General features: G+C 44.4%; 1 protein-coding gene across 4 annotated transcripts in view; it reads left to right on the forward strand.

Annotated features, from left to right (window-relative positions):
- PLPP1 (phospholipid phosphatase 1) overlaps positions 1-23,834 on the forward strand; it is a 165,462-nt gene that overhangs the window by 28,745 nt on the left and 112,883 nt on the right. For 2 of the 4 annotated variants that reach the window (XM_075932461.2, XM_075932459.2), the window contains exons 2-3: positions 948-1,052; positions 2,301-2,455. The exons of 1 other annotated variant lie outside the window; for it this stretch is intronic. In XM_075932461.2, coding sequence (XP_075788576.1) covers positions 948-1,052; positions 2,301-2,455 — 260 coding nt within the window. The remainder of the gene's footprint in view (positions 1-947; positions 1,053-2,300; positions 2,456-23,834) is intronic. One more of the 4 variants, XM_089779391.1, reaches the window with a different exon arrangement.

The raw sequence follows: 23,834 nt of genomic DNA on the forward strand, positions 1-23,834 counted from the left end.
CAAGTCTGAAGGTGCTAAACTCTGAACTGTCCCCTTAAGGTTTGTGTCTCTTAAGGTACATATCTTACTGTGTGTGTGTGTGTGTGTGGTGTGTGTGTGTGTGTGTGTGTGTATATATATATATATATATATATATATATATATATATATATATATATATATATATAATAATCTAGTTTTGGCTGTGATGCACAACCAATACTGCAGGGCTAGTTTGGATTTTGGAGTCACTTACCCCTATCGACCTTGTGATGGGGTGTGGTTACAGAAGATCCCTTAAAATTTTTCCCTAGTGTGCTGATTATGCCACTGCCTTGCTCTTTTGGGGCTCTCCCCCATCTTGTCCTCCTGGCTAGAATCTCTGGTCTCCCCTCAGACAAATTTTGGGGTTACGGCCCACTGAACAGCAATGCAGAATGGGAACCACTTCAGCTCCAGGAGAATGCAGTTCTAGGGCACAGCACCCAGGTAACCAACTCTAAAAAGGGATCAAACCCCCAAATAAATCCATCTTTGTGTAGACGTTTTACATAAGGAACACTCATGAGGATTGTTACCTGCTTTATCAATGAAAGAGATACCTGCACACTCGTTGTCACTCTCCCCACCCCCAGTAACAATTACTTACACTGGGCCTGATAGTAAAGAAAAGTGTACTTAACACCTATTGTGTTTTATTAAGTAGCTGTGAGGGAAAGCAGATTGCTTAAAGTTAGTTACTAATTTAAAATGAAAAGAAAACTCATAGCTAGTTCTAATACACTAAAATAATTAATGCAAGCAGATTCTTACCCTAATGATATGTTCTTTTGTTCTAAGCATAATCTTCAGGTCACAGACAACCTTTCTTACTCTGACTTGGGTCCTGACCCTCTATGTTCTTCCAGGGTTTTCCAGACAAGCTGAAATCAAAGGACTGAATCTTTTATTCTACTTCCCCTTTCCAGGAAAAATACCTGGGTCAAAATGGAATCCCAGTGCCAGGTTGCGTGGTTACATGTCTTACTATCCAAGCACCTTTGGACTTACAGTACAAACAAGGGTTTTTACAAGTTAAGTTGATCATCAAATTGTTAAGGCTTCGTGGGGGGCACCAGTAATGGCTTTCATTAGCACATTTAAAACTATAAATAGCCTCATACTTGATATTTTTAACTTGACATACAAGAATGATACATGCACCAAAATAGGATATATAGATCCCAGCAGACTGCAACATGAAAATAGATCGGTTACATGAGGTATTTTGTTTAGAGCATCACTGAGTTATGCATCTTTATATTCATAAGCCAATTTTCATAAAATATTGTGAGGGGGAGGAGGCTGCCACACACCTGTACTCAAATTTTTTTAGGGATTTGAATTCTAGGGTTAGCTTTCTTGCATCTGCATCTGGTTTCTGATTTTCAGGAGTTGAGAGCTCTTGACTAGGTTACTTGGAACTAGGCAAATGTTATGAATAGAATAAAGTGGAAGAAAATTAAGTTTGGCATTAAGGAATTGACACAGATTAAGAGACTCTTGAATTTGAATCTTTAATGAGAATTAATATGTCTACAAACTTGTGTCCTTGTTAGCATAGTTAAAATTTAGTAATGATACTGGAATAGATTACTGTCACTGACTTCAAAGGGCTCTTTAGTTACCGGGGCATTTTCTTTGCTCTTTAGAGGAACGGAGTCTTTCTGTTCTGCTTTATTTAAAAGCTCTATCAAGACTTGTAGGCACTGCAGAGAAATTAAGAATCTTTCAGTAGAAATCCTTTTTTTGTAAGCAAGCTCTTGAAGTCTCAAAAGTGAAGGGATTAATGTAGTCTTCATGATGAACTTTTTATAATATTTGATTGTGGCTCAGCGCTGCCCTTCAGAAATATTTTATTAAATTGATCAAATTATTGCAGAAAGAGCTCTAAATATAAGGGCTATATCCTATTAACTTTTATGTATGTTCTATTTAAAGCCTATAATAATTGAAATGAGGCAAGCAAATTTTTGTCAGTATGTTGTGTGTGGCTTTTTGTTAAAAGAAAAGACTGAACTCCTGTACTTCCATTCCGTTTCTGCAGTTCTTGGCAGGTGGTCTTATGTATTGTCCCTAACTAAGAGACCGTCTTTACATTGGCTATAGCAGGGGTTAGGTAAATGTTTGCATTGCATGGTATTCAATATCCTTCACTGACTCAAGGGAAACTTAAGTGTTGCATGCTGTTATGAAACTTTGTCCATGCCCGCTAAAGTGAATTTTAATTTAACCATCTGTGTCTTTTTTTTTTTTTTTTTTTTTTTTCCTTCCCCCAACAGCTGGCTTACCCCTTGGTGTTCTAAACTTGGCCAAAATAAAGCCATATCAGAGAGGCTTTTTCTGTAATGATGACAGCATCAAGTATCCATTCCATGACAGTACCATCACATCCACTGTCCTCTATTCAGTGGGGTTCACCCTGCCCATTTTCTCTGTAAGTAGCTGAATTTCTAGCCATCTGCGTGTGGGGGAAAGACTTAAGAGGGTTCCAGGAGGTCATCATTGTAATAGCATTTTGGAGTCAGAGAGATGGTGTAAACACTGGAGAAATGTAAATATATAGCCCTATATTTTTGTTGATTGCTGTGTGTAATGTGTGGTGGGCCTTCCCTAGATGGGGGCTGCTGCAGCAGGCCTACCCCCTTGCTCAAGATGGGCAGGGAGCTGCTCCAGCCCTACTGGTTAATCTTTTACATCTCTATGGAAAAAGCCATATGTAACAAATGAAGTCCCTTGTTCTACAGACCTTGGTATGTGAGCAACTCTGCTTCATAATGTATATTGTCTGCAGGGGTTAACACTTTTCATAGACCAAAAGATACACATGATGAATTCTTGGATCCTTCAGAGCCTACCTGCAGGGAGACTTGGGTGCTTAGAATCAAATTAGATGGCTTGCAGAAAAGGGGCTGTGTGCTGTGATGTTACGTAAATTACCAAGGAACAAGTTGCCTAGTTCAGAGTAGTCCTTGATTTGAAAATGTTTGTGGGTTGTGGAGTTTTTTTGTTTTGTTTTTTATGCTGACCATTTCATGTTAGAAACATTCTTAATCTCTGTTAGTCTTTTTAATCATGTGGCAACATGCTAAGACTCCAGGTGCTAAACTAGTCACTGTGAAGTATCTTAAAGAATTTCAGGGGTGGAAGTGGCTATTTAAAGCAAACAATAGCATTACATAATCCATGTAAACCAGTGATCTCCAACCTTTTTAAGCACGAGATCGCTTTTTGAATTTAAGTGCAATCGAAGATCTACCTCACACCCAAATACCCTTGCCCTGCCTTCTTTGTGCTCCTTCTCCAAGGCCCCATCCCTGCTCACTCCATCCTCCTTCCCTCCCCAGTCCTCCCTCACTTTCACCAGGCTGGGGCTGAGGATTAGGGTGCAGACTCTGGTCTTGGATTAAGGGATCTGGAGCATGGGGGGGGGGGCTCTGATCTTAGGGCAGGCAGTTGGGGTCCTGGAGGGGGTTCTAGGTGGAGGCTCTGAGAGGGCATTGGATGCAGAGTACTTGAGGCTAGAGCAGGGACGTGGGATGCAGGAAGGGTTCATGACTGGGGCAGGGTTTCAGGATGTGCGCTCCGGCTGGGCCCTGCTGACCTCAGGTGGCACATGGGTGGTGGTGCAGTGGGGCTAAGGCAGGCTCACCCCTGCCCTGGCCCTGCTCCACTCTCAGAAGCAGCCAGCTTACTCCCTCCATCCCAAGTCCTGTTGTGTCCCCTCTCTGCTCTGTGGAGATGGGATACAGAGAGGGAGGGGCACCTTGACATCAGCACCCTCCTCTCCTTCCTCTGTCCAACAAGCAAGAGGCTCCTGAGAGGACCGCTCCAAGGCAGAGGGCAGGAGCTGCGCAGCAGCACAGGGAAAGGCAGCTGAAGTGCTGGCATTTGATAGCCTCTTGGCTGAATCAGTCAGGATCACCTGTCAGAGGCTCCAAGATCTACCAGTAGATCCCGATCTAGTGGTTGGTGACCACAGATGTAAACTGTGTATTTTACTTAATGCCAACCAGATACTGTATATGCATGATCACTCCTTTAGCAGCACTGCATTGCATTTGCATTTTGTGCAGATAGAAGGCTAGATCTTATGACTGCTTTCTGAAAATAGATAAAAATGGTTAAAGAAAAGCTCTACAAATGTTTCAGGAAAGGAACGAACATATAGCTCTAATACACTAATTTGTAGAGCTGTCCAGTTAATTTCAGTTAATGCTCCACTCTAAAAATTAGCTAATTAACAGTGATTGATTAGTTTTTATCACTGTTTAAAAAATACTGTCAATTGAAATGTATTCAATATTTTTTAATTGTCTACATACAGTGCACAAAAGTGTACAGTGTTCAATTTATATTTCAAATATTTGCACTGTAAAAATTATAAGAAATACTATTTTTTAATTCACCTACTACATTTTTAAGTTGTACTATAGTACTTGTATTTTTTGGGTTACATAACTGAATTAAAAAAATGTGAAATTTTAGAGCCCACAAGTCCACTCCATCTTACTTCCCCCCCCCCCCCCCCATGTAATTGGCTGAACAACAATTTGTGGGAGATATCACCTGAAAGTGAGAACAGGTGTTCACATGGCATTTTGTAACTGACTTTGCAAGTGTGTATGTGCCAAATACAGGTGGCCCCTGACTTGTGATGCGATCAGTTCCTAGAGAAGCGTTGCAAGTTGGGGGCATCATGTAACTGACTTTGCAAGTGTGTATGTGCCAAATACAGGTGGCCCCTGACTTGTGATGCGATCAGTTCCTAGAGAAGCGTTGCAAGTTGGGGGCATCATAACTCAAACCCTCATTTATGATAGGTGTCGTGCTGCATTGTAAATGCGAGTCGAGGATGTAAGGGGAGTTTTTTTGGCCCCTTCTGCACTTATAAAAATAGTTGTAAGTACGGAGGGTTGCAACACGGGGGTTTCCTGTATGCTGAACATTGCTATACTCCTTCATTCTTTGGTAATCATTCCAGAGGACATACTTCAATGCTGATTATGCTTATTTTTATGAAAAAGTATTAATTAAACTTGTAATTGAACTCCTTGGGGTAGATTTGTCTCCCACTCTGGTTTACCCCATTCTTTTGCACTTCATGTTAGCATGTGTTCATTTTACTGACTTGCTGTTTTATGGTTAGTGTGTCTTAATGCAAAATTCAGAATTCATAGAGGAAGCAAACTTTAATCTCAGTAATCAAAGTGAAACTTTGCAGAAAAGCATGATTCAAGTATGTAATATAAAAAACAGTGGGGAAAAAACTCCCCCATGGATTATCACAAAGATGCAGGCTTTATCAAGTCTTAACATTTATTAGCCAAGATACAGTAGATTTCTTAATCTTTTTCAGGCGTACTTGTGAAGTCACCCATATGGGCACAGGTGAAAGGTGAACTTGGTAACTACTAGGGGTGTGTAAAAAATTTTAAAACTATTAACCATGTAACCAATAGAATTTCTATCGGTTACATGGTTAACTGCAGCTCCCGACAACCATATGAAGAGTTTAACCCATGCTGGTAATTATCGATTAACCAGTTACCCATTTAAACTCTTGTATCCCTAGTAACTACATGTACATTTTTCCATGATGAAAAGAGATAATTAAGAATAGCATAAGAAAAAAATGTAAAATATACACAATAATATGAAATCTATTCTTAGACCTGAATTAAAAAACAAACCTAAAAATGGTCTCACCATCCCAAGCTTATTTGGGCATTAAGTCTTTTTTTCCTTTTCAGACGGGAGGAAATCAGGTTTAAGCCTGCTGTGACACTAAGTTATAGAAGACCTGTTGTAACTGTTAAGGAAAAATATTTACACCTATGTATTACTTTTTAGGTTGTATGCCTGAAATAACTTTAACTGCATAGATTTTATTGTTGACTTAAAACCAATCTGCTTCCTGAAGCTAATACTCTGTTCAGTTTATAGGACTTTGTATGCAAACCCTGCAATTCTTGGCTTTCGCTTCTTCAAGTGCTTGCTTATGTCCATTCCACCTAGGTGCGCATGAGTTGCAGAAGCATTTTACTCTTAGCAGAACTTGTTGGGTCAGCCAGGGAGACCTCTGGGGTGGCACTGCTGTAACAGCACACACACATCCCTGCTGGCCCTCTACTCCCTTCAGTTCCTTCTTACAGCCCATGAGGGTTGCTGGAACACTTGGCTTGCTCTTTTTAAAGTGCGCCTTTAGCATTCGTTACCTTATTTGTAAATAGCTCCATCTTGTAAATAATTAGTTTAGTAGCTGTTAAGTGAGGAAACTACAAAACATCAGTAATCTTCCTGAACATACCATCCTGGCCACCATGGACATAGAAGCCCTGTACACCAACGTTCCACATGAAGATGGATTACAGGCTATCAGGAACACCATCCCCAATGACAGCACTGCACACCTGATTACAGAACTCTGCCACTTTTGTCCTCACCCACAACTACTCCTGATTTGGTGACCATTTGTATCTTCAAGTCAGCGGCACAGCCATGGGCACCCACATGGCACCAAAATATGCCAACATCTTTATCGCGGACCTTGAACAACGTTTCCTCCGCTCTTGCCTCCTAACACTTTTACTCTGCATATGCTACATCGATGACATCATCATACGGACCCACGGGAAGAGACCCTTCAAGAATTTCACAAGGATTTCAACAACTTCCATCCCACCATCAACCTCTGCCTGGATCAGTCCACCGAGAAATCCACTTCCTTGACACTACAGTACAATTAAATGATGGACACATTTTCACCACAGTATACCGGAAACCTACCAACTGCTACACTTAGTTTCATGTCTCCAGCTTCCATCTCATACACATTTCTCAATCTATTGTATACAACCAAGCCCCAAGATACAACTGGATTTGCTCAGACAAAAACCTACAGGATCTATATAAAGCATTGTTAAAACTGAAACACCCACCTAGAGAAGTGGAAAAAACAAATTGACAGAGCCAAAAAATTACCTAGATATGAACTCCTTCAAGACAGGCCCAAAAGAGAAAACAACAGAATTCCACTTGTCATCACCTACAGTCCACAACTTAAATCCCCCCAACTCATTATCAGAAATCTACAACCTATCCTGGAAAATGACCAGTCACTCTGAGGCCTTGAGGGAAAAGCCAGTTCTCGCTTATAGACAACCCCCTAACCTGAAACAAATTATTTCCGGTAACTATGCAACACAGCTACATCATAAGCATTCAGGAACTCACCCCTGCAATCAGCCCCAGTGCCAGCTATGCCCACACATCTACACAAGTGATTTCATCACTGAACCCAACCATATCCGCCACCAAATCAGAGGCTCATTTAGCTGCACATCCAGTAATGTGATCTATGCCAGCAATGCCCCACTGCATGTATATCGGCCAAACTGAACAGTCTCTACGGGAAAGAATTAATGGACACATCAGATAACCAAAAAGGCAGCACAGACCTGTTGAACACTTTAATCTTCCTGGACCAACCAAACAATGAAGGTGCTAACGGAAAGGAAGATGACCAAAACCAGATTCTAAACAGACCTCAGGAACCAAGTGCTAACTAATGGTTCTTATCAGCCTCTTATACTACTCAGTCTTTAAGATGCTACTTGTCTGTTTAAGTTGTTCCTGTTACAGACTTACTCGGCTATACTTCTGAAGCGTATCTACTCACTTGTCTCTTTTTTTTCCTTTCCTCCCCTTCATTTTTTTTTCCTTTTTTCTCTCCCCCCTCCCTCTTCCCTTATTTATCCTTGAAGCTGGACTTCCAACACTCGGGTCATCTGAAGAAGTGGGTTGTACCCACGAAAGCTCATGATAACATCTAGGTGTTTTGTTAGTCTTTAAAGTGCTACCAGACTATTTGTAGTTTTTTTTTTTTTTTTAAGGTTTTTTTCTGTTACAGACTAACTCAGTTACCCCCCTGCAACTGTTAACGTTAATTTATCTTAGAGTAGTTGTTGTTTGACCTTCATTTCCCCTGGTTTTGCGGGGGGGGAAGCAATGGTGGTGGGGGCCCTCTCTACTTCAAGCTTTGTGTGAGGTGCGAAAAGCCTGTGCCCTGTGGGGAACTCCATTGGGAGTGCCGTAAGTGCCTAGGAGAGGGATATTTAACTGACTCTTGAATGACTGACAGATTTTACAAGCCCAGGACAAAGCAGGAGCACAACTTGTGATTGAAACTGCTCCTCGTGGAGTCAATGCTCCAACCTGCAACATCTGTAAGAAGCACACTGACAGAGACAGGCACTGTGCTGAGACGTTTGTTAACAGGCTGATCCACGGCACTGGTCCCATTCCCTGCACCAAGATCAAAAAAGACCCCATCAGGAAGGGACCAAGAGTTGTGTCCGCAGGTGGGACACCAGAAAGTTCCATCCCTACCCTAACATTATGTTTCTCCCATGCTGCATAGGTCTAGGTGGAGCTCTGCACGGGCCAATATTCTGGAGATCCAGGACTTGTACAGGGAAACGGTCTGGGAACCCTTGATCCCAGACACATTTGTTGAGGCTCAGGAGCCGATTTGAGCTCACAGCCTCATCAGGCCTGGCACTGTCAGGTGGAGGCTCCTGTCTGTGCCATGCAGAATGACTTCAGCACCAAGGGGCTCTCTGCCACTGCTAGACGCAATGGTGGGGCCTAGCACCTCCAGTGGCATCGGGCCCCAACAGGACAGCCTTCGACTTCAGCTTAGGCTGGACCACAAGCAGTACCACAGGTACCCCATCTGCACTCTGGGCCGGCACTGGCATATTATATGCTGGCACTGCACTGGAGGAAGCCAGGAGCAGTGGCATGTCACTTTGCTGCTGGCCGCATTGTCTTGGTCGGCACTGGAGTACTCATCAGTCAGACGTGTAGTCGATGATATCAAGGGCATCATCATTGCACTGGTGTGGTCCTGCTACCTGCACCGGTCACGTTCACGGCACTGCTCTGGGCACACCAATCTGATAACCTCCCAGATGTGGCTGCTGCAATGGCAACCACTGGCCTAGTGTCCTTTTTGGACCCCCTAGACACAGCACCAGGTGTTGGGGGTGTCAAGGTCGTCCTCTGCTTCAGCCTCCGTGTCAGTGCACTCAGGACTTAGAGGCACACTGTCTGCTACCCTGCTCACCCGGGCTCCAGTGTCAGAATCCAGAGCAAGTCCCATGGGAGCATCTGGTGTCCAGTTGGAGCCATCTGCGTCTGCACTGCCTGCAGTGGAGTCTCCCCATCAGCACCCTCCTCAGGCCCCGCAAGGGGTGCTGCCTGAGGATTTAGGGATGCCCAGATACTCATTGTCATCTTCCCCTGTGTGATGGGGCGGAACCTGCGCCCCGCACGGACCCGGCGCCGTTTTCAGCCCTGCGCGGCTTGCTCCGCCGCGGACGGGGCCAAGCCCGGGGGGCGGGCTGGCTGGGATTGGGTGGACAGCCCCGGCCCCGGCAAGGCTGGAAGGACGGGGAGCTGGCAAACCGCCACGGCATGGGCCGGTGCAGGTGCCCTCGGTGTAGGCGGTGCCAGCGAGCAGAGGAGACATCCCCGCCCCAGTTGCAGGAGTCGTCACCGCGGCAGGACGTTTAAAAGAGGCGCCGCAGCCAGCAGCGGGGGGGGAGGGGGAGGCGGAGCAGCCCAACACTGGGAGGCCGGATGGAGGCATCTCGGGCCGCTCCTGCGGGGACCCAGGGACCAAGCTGCCACGGCAACCTGGCAAGGGAGGTAGGAAGCGACCCAGGGCAGGGTACTGGAACCCGGGGGGTTGGTGTGTTGCGGGGCGGAGCTTCCCTCCCCCCTCCAACCGGAACTGGGGCCGAGAGCCCCAGTCCTTAGGGCCCTGGGTCGGAGCTCGGAGTGAGGGCAGGCCCGAGCCCCCCTACCTCACCTCGCGAACTCCTGGGGATCTTTGGGTGTAAGGCAGAGCAGGATGGGGCCTGCGTGCCCCTGGGGGGGGTATTGACACCACGCCCCTCAACACCCCGAGAAGGGCACTGGCAGACCTTTCTCCGACCATACCTGCCATGGACATGTACACCCACGAAGAGCTTCTTAGGAGACTTGCTCAGAACCTATGGATGCAGGTGGAGGAGATGGCAGAAGAGTCAGACCCTTTGGTGGATATTCTGATGGCGGATGCCCCAACCAGAATTGCTCTGCCCCTTAACAAGAAGGTAGCAAAAATTACTAAAACCCTCTGGCAGACACGGGTGTGGAGAGGTGGTACTTTGTTCCACAGTTGAGCCACGAACTTGAGTTTGCCCATTTGCCTGCTGACTCCATTGTGGAACGTGCCACAGAGAGGCAGAGCCAGCCCGGGCCTACCTCCAACAGCAAGGAACCTAAAGAGCTGGACTTCATGAGGAGGAAGGATTATGCCACTGCATGATTACATGTGAGGATTGCCAACCAACAGGCAATGCTCAGCAGGTATGCCTACAACTCCTGGGTGGCTGTGGATAAGTTTTAAAGACTAACTCCCTAGGGAGTTGCAGCAGGAGTTGGGGCCCTCACCAGAGAAGTCAGGGTGGTGTCCTGTACGGTGCTGCATTGGATGCTGCTGACTCAGCAACCTAGTCAATGGTCACGGGGATTGTAATGCGGCAAAACTCATGGCTGCAGATGTTTGGCATTACATCTGAAGTTCAAACAATGCTGCAAGACCTGCTCTTTGAGGGGTCGGGGCTCTCTTCAGAGCAGATGGACGGCCAGCTGCACAGCCTTAAGGACTCAACAGTGACCTTAAGTCCTTGGGCATACATACTCCTGCCCTGCAACATCACCTTAAACCCAAGGCCACAGAGGCCTTACCAACAGGGACCCAGGCAGGAGGGATGGCAGGTGGCGTAACAGGGTTAACAATAGTAGGGCTGGCAGGAGAAGGTCAAGATTCATCCCTGACCAGGACCAAGGGCTCAAGGTCAGGATTTTGAAGTTACGCCCAAGGGCAGAGTAGCAGTTCCCAAAATACAGACTATTTCCATTTCACCGTTCATGGCTCTACATCACTATAGACTGCTGGGTCCTCAAAACAGTGGCGGTGGGATACTCTATTCCGTTCCTGTCCCTCCCATCTTCCTTCCCTTTCCCTATTCAGGGACCCCTCTCATGAGAACCTCTTAAGTCAGGACGTTTCCTTGCTCATGTTACTGGGGGCAGTGGAAGCGGTTCCACACACATTTTGGGGGAAGGGGTTTTATTCTTGGCACTTCTTAATCTCAAAGTCCAAAGGAGACCTCTCCCCATCCTAGACCTCAAGGGGCTAACTACCTTTTTAAGAAAGCTGAGGTTCAGGATGGTGATACAGGCCTCCATCATTCCCTCCTTTGATCTAGGGGACTGGTACACTGCCTTCGACTTGAAGGATGCGTACTTTGATATTTCCCCTCCCACAAGAGGTTCCTCGGTTTCACAGTAGGCACAGACTGCTACCAGTTTACTGTCCTATCCTTTGGCCTGTTTACTGCTCCCAGGATGTTTACCAAGTGTATGGCACTGGGGGCTGGGTTTCTCAGGAGGGGAGTAAAAGTCTTCCCCTATTTAAACAACTGGCTCATCTGAGGTTGCTCCAGGTGTTGAACCACATAGATCTGGCCAGAGAGACCTCTTGCCGTGTAGGGCTTCTGGTGAACAAAGCAAAATCTACTCCCATCCCCATGAAAGTACTAGAATTTGAGGAGGCAAGACTGGGTGCCATGACAAGGGGTGTGTGTCTTCCAAATACCAGGTTTGCAGCAATGAGGTACATTATTCTGAGACTTATAGTCACACCATTGACAACCACTAGAAACTATATGAGACTACTGGGTCATGTTGTGCAATATGCCAGGCTACATCTATGCCCACTGTAGGTGTGGCTGGCGAAGGTCTGCAACCTGGCCCACAGTCACATTGATATGGTGATGACTGTTCCACCAGGGGTCTTCAGCACTCTGTACTGGTGGTTGCAAGAGGACAAGGTGTGTGGAGGGGTTCTCTTCACCTTGCAGCCCCCCTTGATGCAGCTGGTGATGGACTCCTCAAATACAAGATGGGGAGCCCACCTAGGCGAGCATAGGATGTAAGATATGTGGTCCCGGGCAGAGCAGTCACTGCACATAAATGTCCAAGAGTTAAGAGCAGTGTGCCTTGTGTTCCAAACATTCCTGGTGTTGGCTCACCATGGATCATGGCCTGTATTAGGGCATGCTATGACCTGCCAGGGAAGCTGGCCACCCCGATCACAGCCTGTTCCACTAGAGCTCAGGCCCCCTCTACAGCTGCAGCCTTACCCAAGGTGCTGATCTTGGATATCTGCAGGGCAGCTACTTGGTCTTTGGTTCATACCTTTGCTAATTGTTATGTGATTACTCAGCAGGTTAGAGAGGATGCAGTCCTTGACAGAGCTGTTACAATCCATCTCCTCCAAGGTTCTGACCCTCCTCCATGGGTACAGTTTGGAATCACCTAGATGGAATGGACATAAGAAAGCACTTGCAGAAAAAATGGTTACTTGCCTACTAAGTGTTGTTCTTTTAGATGTTGCTTATGTCCATTCCAAATCCTGCCCACCTCCCCTTCATCGGCAAGAAGGAACTGAAGGGGGTGGAGGGCCAGCAGGGATATATATGCACTGTTATAATGCCGCCACTCTAGGATCTCCCTGGTTGGCTCAGTGGGTACTGCTAAGGGTAAAAAGCTTCTCGAATTCATGCATGCACTGTGCGTGCACCTAGGTGGAATGGACATAAGCAACACATCTCGAAGAGCAACAATTACAAGGTGAGTAACCTTTTTTTCTCTTGTGTTTTGCCTTTTATTTCAAAGGCACATGACATTCCTGTGTTAACAATACAGGTCTCTGTTAAGGCAAACAAAGCGTTACCTTCAGGTTTGCCTATGTTGCTTGACACATTCTAAACAAATAATGTAACTGGCATAAGAAATTGTGCCAAAAAAGCACAATAGTTTTGTATGTTATCCTAGATGAAGATATTCTCATGCTTTTTTTTTTTTTTCAATAAAAACATAGATGTAGAGCCAGAATTTACAGTAGAAGTTCTCAGTTAATGTGTCCTCTTTCCAGGGAAAACCTTCCTGATCATGCTTTACTTTATCAGATTAAGGTCTCTAAATCTATTTACAGTTTTCCAACTGAGTCACTGGATTTATTTCTTTGTGAAATCAACCGATTGATTCTTCTGTATAATTAGTTTGGCACTTTATAGAATGCCACTGACGTGGATAATTAAACCACACACACTGAGGTGCAACCACATGGCCTTAGAAACAAAATGACTTAGCTCCTTCAGATTGCAAATAAAACTGATATTCTGTGTGTCATGTGTCTGTAAATCATGCATGGAGGAATTGAGAATACAGGTTCTGCTTACAGGACAGGTATTATTTTGGCATAGTTGGGGATTTATGCTGGATAACTAATTGAACTTGAGTTTGTGGTACATTGTAGTGGCAGAGACTAAATATACATCTAACATTTGGAGGTAGAGAGAATGTCAAGTAGCAGCAAAGTGGAGGTGCTGCTGCTTTATATAGCAGTGTTGTTCAATTGGCAGCCTTCCATTTGGCTGACTTTGGCATCTACTGTTCCATCCTGCTCCCCTCTGGGGGCTTCAATACAAGTACCACTAGCTGGTTCCAGCTCTGCTCTGGGGTTTCTGGCAGCCCTACTGGTCCTGGCTGTAGATCCCTGTACAAACCTGCTTTTGAGACAACCCCTCCCCACCAGCCTCCCTACCAAACTGACTTTACTGTACTTGGGATAATAGTAAAAAAGAGGGAAAATAAATGTAAGTATATTCTTAACAGTCTGCATGACATTTTAAAAATCAACCACTGGCCATGAATTTTTAATCCCTGATACCTATGCAAAGAATTGACTTGGTGTCTAGGGATGTTAGATTTCAGGTTAATTGACTGGTCGATTAATTGCATAAAATCGTATTGGTTGCTCAACAGTTTTGTAGCCCCAGGGGCCAGCAGCCAGTACACTCTGATCACACTCCCTAGGATCCCTCTGCTACCTCTTTATTAGAGGCAGCAGCATGGGGCGCCAGGCGGGAGCCAGTTTAAAAAACCAGCTCCTCACAAAGACCAGCTGCATGCCACCCCATGCGGCTGCATCTGTATCAGAGGCAGCAGTTTGGGATGGCAGCAGCCCCGTCCATGGGAGGGATGTCCAACCTTCCTGTGGACAGAGGCTGCTCCACCTCCCATGGTGTACAGAGGCTGCTGCTGGAGCAGCCTCTGTCCGTGATGGGCCCAGGCTCCCGGTCGACAGAGGTTGCTCCATGGGGAGCTCAGACCCCCCGCGGACAGGGGTTGCTGCCCAACCAGCCTCTGTCTTCAGGTAACTTGGGCCCTCTGTAGACAGAGGCTGCTTCACAGCAGCCCCTCCCCCCCACATGCTGATGCCTCTGAGATATAGGCTGCAAGGGAGGGGGGAAATGTGTGTAATTCATAAGATGAAGTGATAAGCCTAGTTAATCGGTTCATCATATAGTTGACTACACACTGACGTTCAAACTAGCTACAGGCATAAAGGGAAACAAGACATTCTATAAATATAGTAGAAGCAAGAGGAAGACCAAGGACAGGGTAGGCCCATTGCTCAGTGACGAGAGGGAAACAGTAACAGGAAACTTGGAAATAGCAGAGATGCTTATTGACTTCTTTGTTTTGGTCTTCACCAAGAAGTCTGATGAAGGAATGCCTGACATAGTGAATTCTAGTGGGAAGGGGGTAGGTTTAGAAGATAAAATAATAAAAGAACAAGTTAAAAATCACTTAGAAAAGTTAGATGCCTGTAAGTCACCAGGGCCTGATGAAATGCATCCTAGAACACTCAAGGAGCTGATAGCTAAAGGCTCAGATACTTCCTCTATCATCTTTGGACAATCATGGAAGGCAGGAAAGATTCCAGAACATTGGAAAAGGGGGAAATACAGTACCTATCTATAAAAAGGGAAATAAAAACAACCCAGGAAACTACAGGCCGGTCAGTTTAACTTCTGTGCCAGGAAAGATAATGGAGCAAGTAATTCAGGAAATCATCTGCAAACACGTAGAAGATAAGGAACAGCTAGCATGGATTTGTAAAGAACAAATCATGTCAAACCAATCTGATAGCTTTCTTTGATAGGATAACGAGTCTTGTGGATAAGGGAGAAGCGGTGGATGTGGTATACCTAGACATTAGTAAGGCATTTGTTACAGTCTCGCATGATATTCTTATCCATAAACTAGGCAAATACAGCTAGATGGGGCTACTATAAGGTGGGTGCATAACTGGCTGGATAACCGTTCCCAGAAAGTAGTTATTAACGGTTCAAAATCCTACTGGAAAAGAGTAACAAGTTTCATGAGGCATAAAGGATCTGCTGATAAAGGGTTCTGGGGTTGGTAGGTCCCCATCTAGACTGCTGCGCTGAGCTGACAATCAGCTGATCGGCACAGCGTGGTGGCCATTTTGATTAAAATGAAGCCCCGATTATTTAAATTGCGGCTTCATTTCCCTTTGCTGTCCTGACTAATCTATATGGCACTGTCGACGGACTCATGTAGTTTAGACACACCCTATGAGGTGCCTTCTATCATGTATCCAAGTAAGAGGAGCCTTTGATAAACCTATCCCTCAAGTAAAGATTTATATTTCTGCAAATGATGTCTGGCTCTGTATGTGTCTTCATGTCTATCAGTATTCTTTGTAACTTCTGGTAATAACACAAGGAGGCAACATAGGTGATGGCTTTTAGAATTATTTTAAATACATGCAGTCCCCGGGTTATGTACAAGATAGGGACTGTAGGTTTGTTCTTAAGTTGAATCTGTATGTAAGTCGGAACTGGCGTCCAGATTCAGCCGCTGCTGAAACTGACCGCCAGTTCTGACTTACATACAGAATCAACTTAAGAACCCCAAGCGTCCCTAAGTCAGCAGCTGCTGAAACTGATCAGCAGCTGATTCCAGGAAGTCCGGGGCAGAGCAACTCTGCCTTGGGCTTCCTGTAGTCAGCGCTGGTCAGTTTCAGCAGCGGCTAAATCAGGACGCCTGGAGCAGAGCAGCTTTGCAGACCAGGGAGACGCAGAGAAAGCCCCAGAGTACACGGGCGGCAGGACCGCGAGGTCCCGCAGTCCGTGTACTCTCGGGCATCCCCGTTCGTAACTGCGTATCTGACGTAAGTCGGATCCGCGTAAGTCGGGGACTGCCTGTATTGAAAGGTAACATTAACAGCTTCTTGTTTGTAAATAGTATGAAGCATTATGGAAGAGTTAGATATTTCAAAAGTGGCAACTCTTTTTCGTGGCTTTTTTCCCTACTTTGGGTTTGGGTTGGTGAGCCTGTTAAAGGTCTTGCAGTAGTTTAAAATTTTCTCTTGCTTTGAAGGCACAAGAGATGTTTTAAAATATGTAAGTTTGGGTGGTCATGTAGCTTTTTTTGTCTGCTGGTTTTAAATTAAGACTTATTTGATTTGGCAAAACTCGTCTCTACACGGCATTATGCCTGTCTAAAGGGCATGTACTACCTTTGTTCCTGTGCCAACTTTAACATACTAAGTATGAAGTTTAATGATAGCTGTGGTCAAAGAATTTAATCAAAACATCTAAATGGAAATTTTGGAAAATAATACTGTGACTCTTAACTTTTTTTTCTCCTCCAGCAAAATATAGTGATGCATGCTTTGGAGGCCTCTTTGTCAAGATGTGTGGGGTGCTGCTTTCATAGGGAAAGGGCTTGTACTGCCCCACATTAGACAGTAATAAATGCAGGACAGTACAAGTACATTACATCTCTGCAAAAACAATATAAAATAGAACCTGTTTTCAGACATGTAGTAACTGATTACATTTTTATTGTAAAACTGTCAAATAACAAAAGGATCTAGCTGCCACTCCATCACTTGGAAGAGACTTAATAGTGGAGTACTGTATAAAGTCACTTATCTAAATCTTCATTACATTGGCAAAACATGCAACTGTATACACTTTGTCTATCAGTATTTTTGTAACTAGTTTAAACATATATCTTTATCTAGTTTGTGAATAATACTGTATCCTTTTGTCTTTGTTCAAAGTAAAAAGGTCAAGTATTAGTTTTAAATAACTGTATTCTGTTAGGAACTTGTTTTGGTGTAAGAGGTGCATATGCACCCGGAATACTTTTTTTTTTTTTTTTTTTTTTTTTTTTTTTTTAAATGGGCAATAAGCTTTAGTATCTTACTGAACTTTGGTCCATTTTTTTTTCCTGCAAAGTTTGCTTATCTCATGGAAAGATTTCTGGGTAATGACAGTGAGTTTTGTAATCTAATAATTTTTGAGCGCACATCTCAAAATAATCCAATATCCTCTATTTGATTTCATATTAAATTTGGTTTATCAAAGTGTATGAACTGTTACATTTGTTAGCTGTTTTCTCAGAATGGAAATTGTGCCTTTACCATGCTGTGCTCAATGCAAGTGAGATACTGTACAATATTCAGTTGTTTTCACTGAAGGGTAGATCTTGCAAATTAATGATTAGATCTTATAAGAGGTAGTTTAGTTTAGTGAACAGTAATATTTTGGTGGGTTGGCTCTTTATGTTCTGTAGAATTGGCAGTGGCTAGAGCAGAGAGGGTAGTTTGTAGTACTTATCTTATAAAAGATATAATCATGGTATTTATTTGAAGAACAGGTATTATGGAGACAAATTCTCTCTATAGATAAGTTTGTAGACATTATAGATGTAATTGAGGAAGAGAATTTAGATATGTAAATTTTTGCAAGGTATTTATCTACTTGTATAGTACATCGGCATTTCCATATTGATCAGTTCAAAGGTCCATCTAATTACAGTAGTTTTATCAATGGCAGCTACTAGATGAAACCCTAAACGTTGCATATTAGGAGGAAGAAGTTTGCATAACTTGTCAGTTACTTATTGTGTTACACCTTAAACCAGTGGTTCTCAAAGTGCAATCTGTAGACCACTAGTGGTCTGCAGCTATCTCCCAGATGGTCTGCGGCTGGAGCTCTGCCCCTCACCCCATGCAGTAGGGAGCCTGTGCTGCCACTCAAGCCTTGTGGTTGGCACGTGGCTGCAAGGCTGCAGCACCAGCTCGGGCTTCCAGCTTAGAGGGTGTGCAGGGGGTAGGCATGCAACAAGGTGAAGAAAGCAAATTCACTCCGCCTCCCTGTGGGCTGCGGAGGTGGAGAAGAGCTGCCCTGCCCCCTTCCAAGGGAAAGTCCTGTCTGCTGTTGAGCATCTGCCTCACCTAGACCCTGCCCAACTTGCCATCACCATGCTAAGTGCCACCTCCCTTGGTTACTCCAATGGGACAGGCAGCAAGTAAGGCTGTTTGGGTCCCAGCCAGTTGGGGCAGGCTCTTGTGGGGTGCAAGTAACCAGTGACCTCTCCTTTCCCCGGCAGCAAGTTAGACTGCACTGTGACCGGTGGTGTTGGGAGGAGGCAGTGCTGGGGCTGAGGAGCCTGCACTTGCAGGATGCAGGTGTGGGTCGAGAGCTCTTTGTGGCTTTCACCCATGGGGATTCGGTCTTTCAGGGAAGGGTTGAGCCTTCTCAGCCCCTGCCCCCCAAGGGCACCATGGACCAGACCCCCATGGGACCTCCAGAAGTGCTGGACACCCCGGGGCTACCCATCCATCTCCTCCTCGCAGTGCCCAGTCCCCTTCCCCCGAGGTGCCTAGCCCTGCCATTTCTTTGAACCTGACCCCAGCCCTATTCACAGGAACTGCCTGCCCTCCATCTCCCTGAATCCCCTCAGCCACTCTGTCCTTCAGATTTATCCCCAAGCATTCTTTGCCCCATTTCCCTACCCCAGTTAGACACCCTACTCTTGGCCTGCTTCCGCACCCTACCTCTTACCCAAACCTCACAACTTCTCCTTCTGCACCCCATCTCTATCCTGTTCACAGGTAGCCCTGTCCTGCACACTGAATCCCTCACTTTTGTTCCTACCCAAGAGCCTAAGCGAGTCCATAAAATCCAATAGCTCCAGAACCCCAGAAAAGTAAATCTGACTTATGGGAAGCCCTGAACTTCAGTCCTCCCTGTCCCTTCTCCTTGTTCTGTGGGGCTGAAGCGCCAGAGGAATGAGGGGTCTCAGTTGGGGACCACATTAGGGATGTTGAATTTAGATTAATTGGCTAATTAGATAGTTGATAAGGGCTGTTGCTGCACTTCAAAGCTGAAAGTGCTGCGGGGAGCACAGGGCCAGTAGGGGCTTCAAGCCGTGTCCTGCTGGCCTCGTGCTCTCTATGGTGTTTCAAAGCAGCAGTGCGGCATGGAGCTCAGAGGCTAACCCCAGGCTCCACATGGCACTGCCGCTTTGAGGCACTTCATTCTCTTCTCTCTCCCCCCCCCCCCACCCCTCCCCTCTTGCTGCCTCTTTCTAATAGAGGTAGTGGGGGGGGGGAGAGAAGAGAAGAGACTAGTTGACTAGTGTGTTGGCTATCTGATGAGCAAATGCTTTTCGGATAGTCGACTAGTTCACATCCCTAGGCCACATCAGTGAGGGTTGGGGGGGTTTTGGAGGAGTTTTTTTTGCTTCTCACTTGTGTGCTCCTCAACTGATTTTTTTCCCCCCCCCCCCCTGTGGGTGAGTGGTCCTGACCCAAAAAAGGTTCCCCACCCCTGTCATAAATAAAGAAAACATTGAAACCTTTTGTATTGCATTGCGCATAAAGTAAAATATTAATTTATTTTAAATAAATTAACATGAGTTTAAAATTCTGTTTAATAATTTAAATTAAACCATTCTCCCTAGTTGCAGCATTAGCAAAATGGCTTGGGTGTAATTATGTAACGAACAGTGAGTTGCCATTAGCAACTGGTGGTCTGCGGAAAGGGTTACATTGAGCCAGGTGGTCCGTGGTCCAAAAATTTTGAGACCCACTGCCTTAAACCTTGAGGATTAATACCAGTCTACACTGATTTTATTTGTGAGTTTCTGAATTTCTAATATAAACATTAAGTTGAAATTTTTTAAAAATCTCTGGTCTAAGACCAGACTAATAAAATTATGATATGGGATAAAGAGGATGAAAACTGAGCAGAGAAGGAACAGGATTTGTAGGCCATGCATGTCGCTCAAATCAAGGAAAGTTGCCAATATTGGTTACTAGTTGGTACTCACCATAGTGCATATTTTGTAAAGCTGCTATTTGTGCTTGTGGGAATCGCCCACAGTGAGTAGTGGTGTTTGCTCTTGGTACCTTTAGTCAACAGCTGTAGCGGTGTAAACCTTTCTGTAGACTTGTATGTAGCACACTTTGCAACTTAGTTATCTTTGAGGCAAGTTGTACTTAACATTGACACAACAGTCTACCTCATCTGGCTAAAAGATAATTCTGTATGTCCTGCCTATATTTGTAATTTAAAATTGCACATTTTATAATGCTAGCACTTCTTTATTCAAGTTAAATTAATGTCAATGACTGACATCTGCAAAACCAGAAAACAGATTTACCATTCATGTATGTGAGAAAATATTTCACATCTTTCAAGTAGATGTTGTGGTCAGATATTGACTGTGTGTGTGTCACAGCTCTGCATAGGTAACAGAGATAGATCTCAAACTGCTCAGTAAAGCCACAGACTAGGATTTCAGCCAAGGAGCCGAGGTAGGTTTATTGTCGATGAAGCACTGTGATAGCATCTGCGGCTGTGACAATGGAAGCAACTCTGAATGGCAGAACTTTCCACTCCTTCCTGGGCTGGCCGAAGACACTCGTAGTAAAATGATAGAAATGTAGCCGTGTTAGTCTGTTGTAGCTGAAACAAAATACAGGACTATGTAGCACTTTAAAGACTAACAAGTTGGTTTATTAGATGATGAGCTTTCGTGGGCCACACCCACTTCCTCAGATCAAATAGTGGAAGGAAATTGTCACAACCATATATACCAAAGGATACAGTTAAAAAAAAAATGATGAACACATATGTCCCCTGCCCTCATGGCAGGACCTAGTACTGTATAGACCATCCCTGATAGACATTTATCTAATCTACTCTTAAATATCTCCAGAGATGGAGATTCCACAACCACCGTAGGCAATTTATTCCAATGTTTAACCACCCTGACAGTTAGGAACTTTTTCCTAATGTCCAACCTAAACCTCCCTTGCTGCAGTTTAAACCCATTGCTTCTTGTTGTATCTTCAGAGGCCAAGAAGAACAAGTTTTCTCCCTCCTCATTGTGACACCCTTTTAGATACCTGAAAACCACTATGATGTCCCCTCTCAATCTTCTCTTTTCCAAACTAAACAAGCCCAATTTTTTCAGTCTTCCTTCATAGGTCATGTTCTCCAGACTTTTAATCAATCTTGTTGCTCTTCTCTGGACCATCTCCAATTTTTCCACATCTTTCTTGAAATGTGGCACCCAGAACTGGACACAGTACTCCAACTGAGGCCAAATCAGCGCAGAGTAGAGCAGAAGAATGACTTCTCGTTTCTTGCTCACCACACACCTGTTAATGCATCCTAGAATCGGGTTGGCTTTTTTTGCAACAGCGTCACACTGACTCCTATTTAGCTTGTGGTCCACTATAACCCCTAGATTCCTTTCTGCCATACTCCTTCCTAGACAGTTGCTTCCCATTCTGTATGTGTGAAACTGATTGTTCCTTCCTAAGTGGAGCTCTTTGCATTCGTCCTTATTAAACTTCACGCTGTTTACCTCAGATCACTTCTCCAATATGTCTAGATCATTTTGAATTATGACCTTATCCTCCAAAGCAGTTGCAGCCCCTGCAAGCTTGGTATCATTTGTGAACTTATTGGCATACAGGGTACGCTTATTATCTAAATCGTTGATGAAAATATTGAACAGAACCGGTCCCAAAACAGACCCCTGTGAAACCCCACTTGTTACTCCTTTCAAGTAGGATTGTGAACCGTTAATAACTACTCTTTGGGAATGGTTATCCAGCCAGTTATGCACCCACCTTTATAGTAGCCCCATCTAAGCTGTATTTGCCTAGTTTATGGATAAGAATATCATGCAAGACTGTATCAAATGCCTTACTAAAGTCTAGGTATACCACATCCACCGCTTCTCCCTTATCCACAAGACTCGTTATCCTATCAAAAAAAGCTATCAGATTGATTTGACGTGATTTGTTCTTTACAAATCCATGCTAGCTGTTCCCTATCACCTTATTATCTTCCACTTGTTTGCAGATGATTTTTTAAATTACTTGTTCCATTTTGTTTCCTGGCACAGAAGTGACTGGCTTGTAGTTTCCTGGGTTGTTTTTATTTCAGGCCCTGGTGACTTGTAGACATGTAACTTTTCTAAGTGATTTTTAATTTGTTCTTTTATTATTTTATCTTCTAAACCTACCCCCTTCCCACTAGCATTCACTATGTCAGGCATTCCTTAATCAGACTTTTTTGTTTCGGTCTTCACCAAGAAGTCAGTAAGCATCTCTGCCATTTCCAAGTTTCCTGTTACTGTTTCCCCTTCGTCACTGAGCAATGGGCCTACCCTGTCCTTAGTCTTCCTCTTGCTTCTAATATATTTATGGAATGTCATCTTGTTTCCCTTTATGCCTGTAGCTATTTTGAACTCATTTTGTTGCTTTTGCCTTTCTTATCTTGCCCCTGCATTCCTTGCCTATATTCTTCCTTTATAATTTGTCCTAGTTTCCATTTTTTTATGACTCCTTTTTTTTATTTTTAGATCACACAAGATCTCCTGGTTTATCTAAGGCGGTCTTTTGCCATATTTTCCATCTTTCCTACACAGCGGAATAGCTTGCTTTTGAGCCCTTAACAATGTCCCTTTGAAAAACTGCCAACTCTCTTGAGTTGTTTTTTCCCTCAGTCTTGCTTCCCATGGGACCTTACCTACCAGCTCTCTGAGCTTACCAAAATCTGTCTTCCTGAAATCCATTGTCTCTAATTTTGTCATTCTCCCTTCTACCATAACTTAGAATCATGAACTCTGATTTCATAATCACTTTCACCCAAGCTGCCTCCCACTTTGAAATTCTCTACTAATTCCTCCCTATTTGTTAAAATCAAGTCTAGAACAGCTTCCTCCCAGTAGCTTTTTCAACCTCCTGAAATAAAAAGTTGTCTTCAATGCAGTCCAAGAACTTACTGGATAGTCTGTGCCCCACTGTGTTAGTTTCCCAACATATATCTGGATAGGTGAAGTCCCCCAGCACCACCAAATCCTGCACTTTGGATGATTTTAAGTATCAGAGGAGTAGCCATGTTAGTCTGAATCTGCAAAAGCGGCGAGGAGTCTTGTGGCACCTTATAAACTAACAGAAGTGTTGGAGCATAAGCTTTCATGGGCAAAGACTCACTTCGTCAGATGCATGTAGTGGAAATTTCCAGAGGCAGGTATAAATATGGAGGCCAGAATCAGGCTAGAGATAACGAGGTGAATCCAATCAGTGAGGATGAGGCCCACTTCTTGTTGCTGAGCTGTAGGTGTGAATACGAAGAGAGGAGAAACTGGCTTGTAGTTATCTAGCCATTCACAGTCTTTGTTTATTCCTGAGTTGATGGTGTCAAACTTGAAGATGAACTGTAGCTCAACGGTTTCTCTTTGAAGACTGGTCTTGAAGTTTTTTTGCTGCAGGATGGCTACCTTTATAGCAATGAATTTTTCACCTTCAGTCCATTTCAGCAATCCATTGTTATAAAGGTAGCCATCCTGCAGCATAAAATCTTCAAGACCAGACTTCAAAGAGAAACCGCTGAGCTACAGTTAATCTTGAAGTTTGACACCATCAACTCAGGATGGTGCCACAAGACTCCTCGCTGCTTTTTTGGAAGATTTTGTTACTTTAAAAAAAAAAAAAGCCTCATCCA

This window comes from Pelodiscus sinensis, chromosome 6 (genome assembly GCF_052426305.1).
Source record: "Pelodiscus sinensis isolate ZL-2025 chromosome 6, ASM5242630v1, whole genome shotgun sequence".
NCBI lineage: Eukaryota > Metazoa > Chordata > Testudines > Trionychidae > Pelodiscus > Pelodiscus sinensis.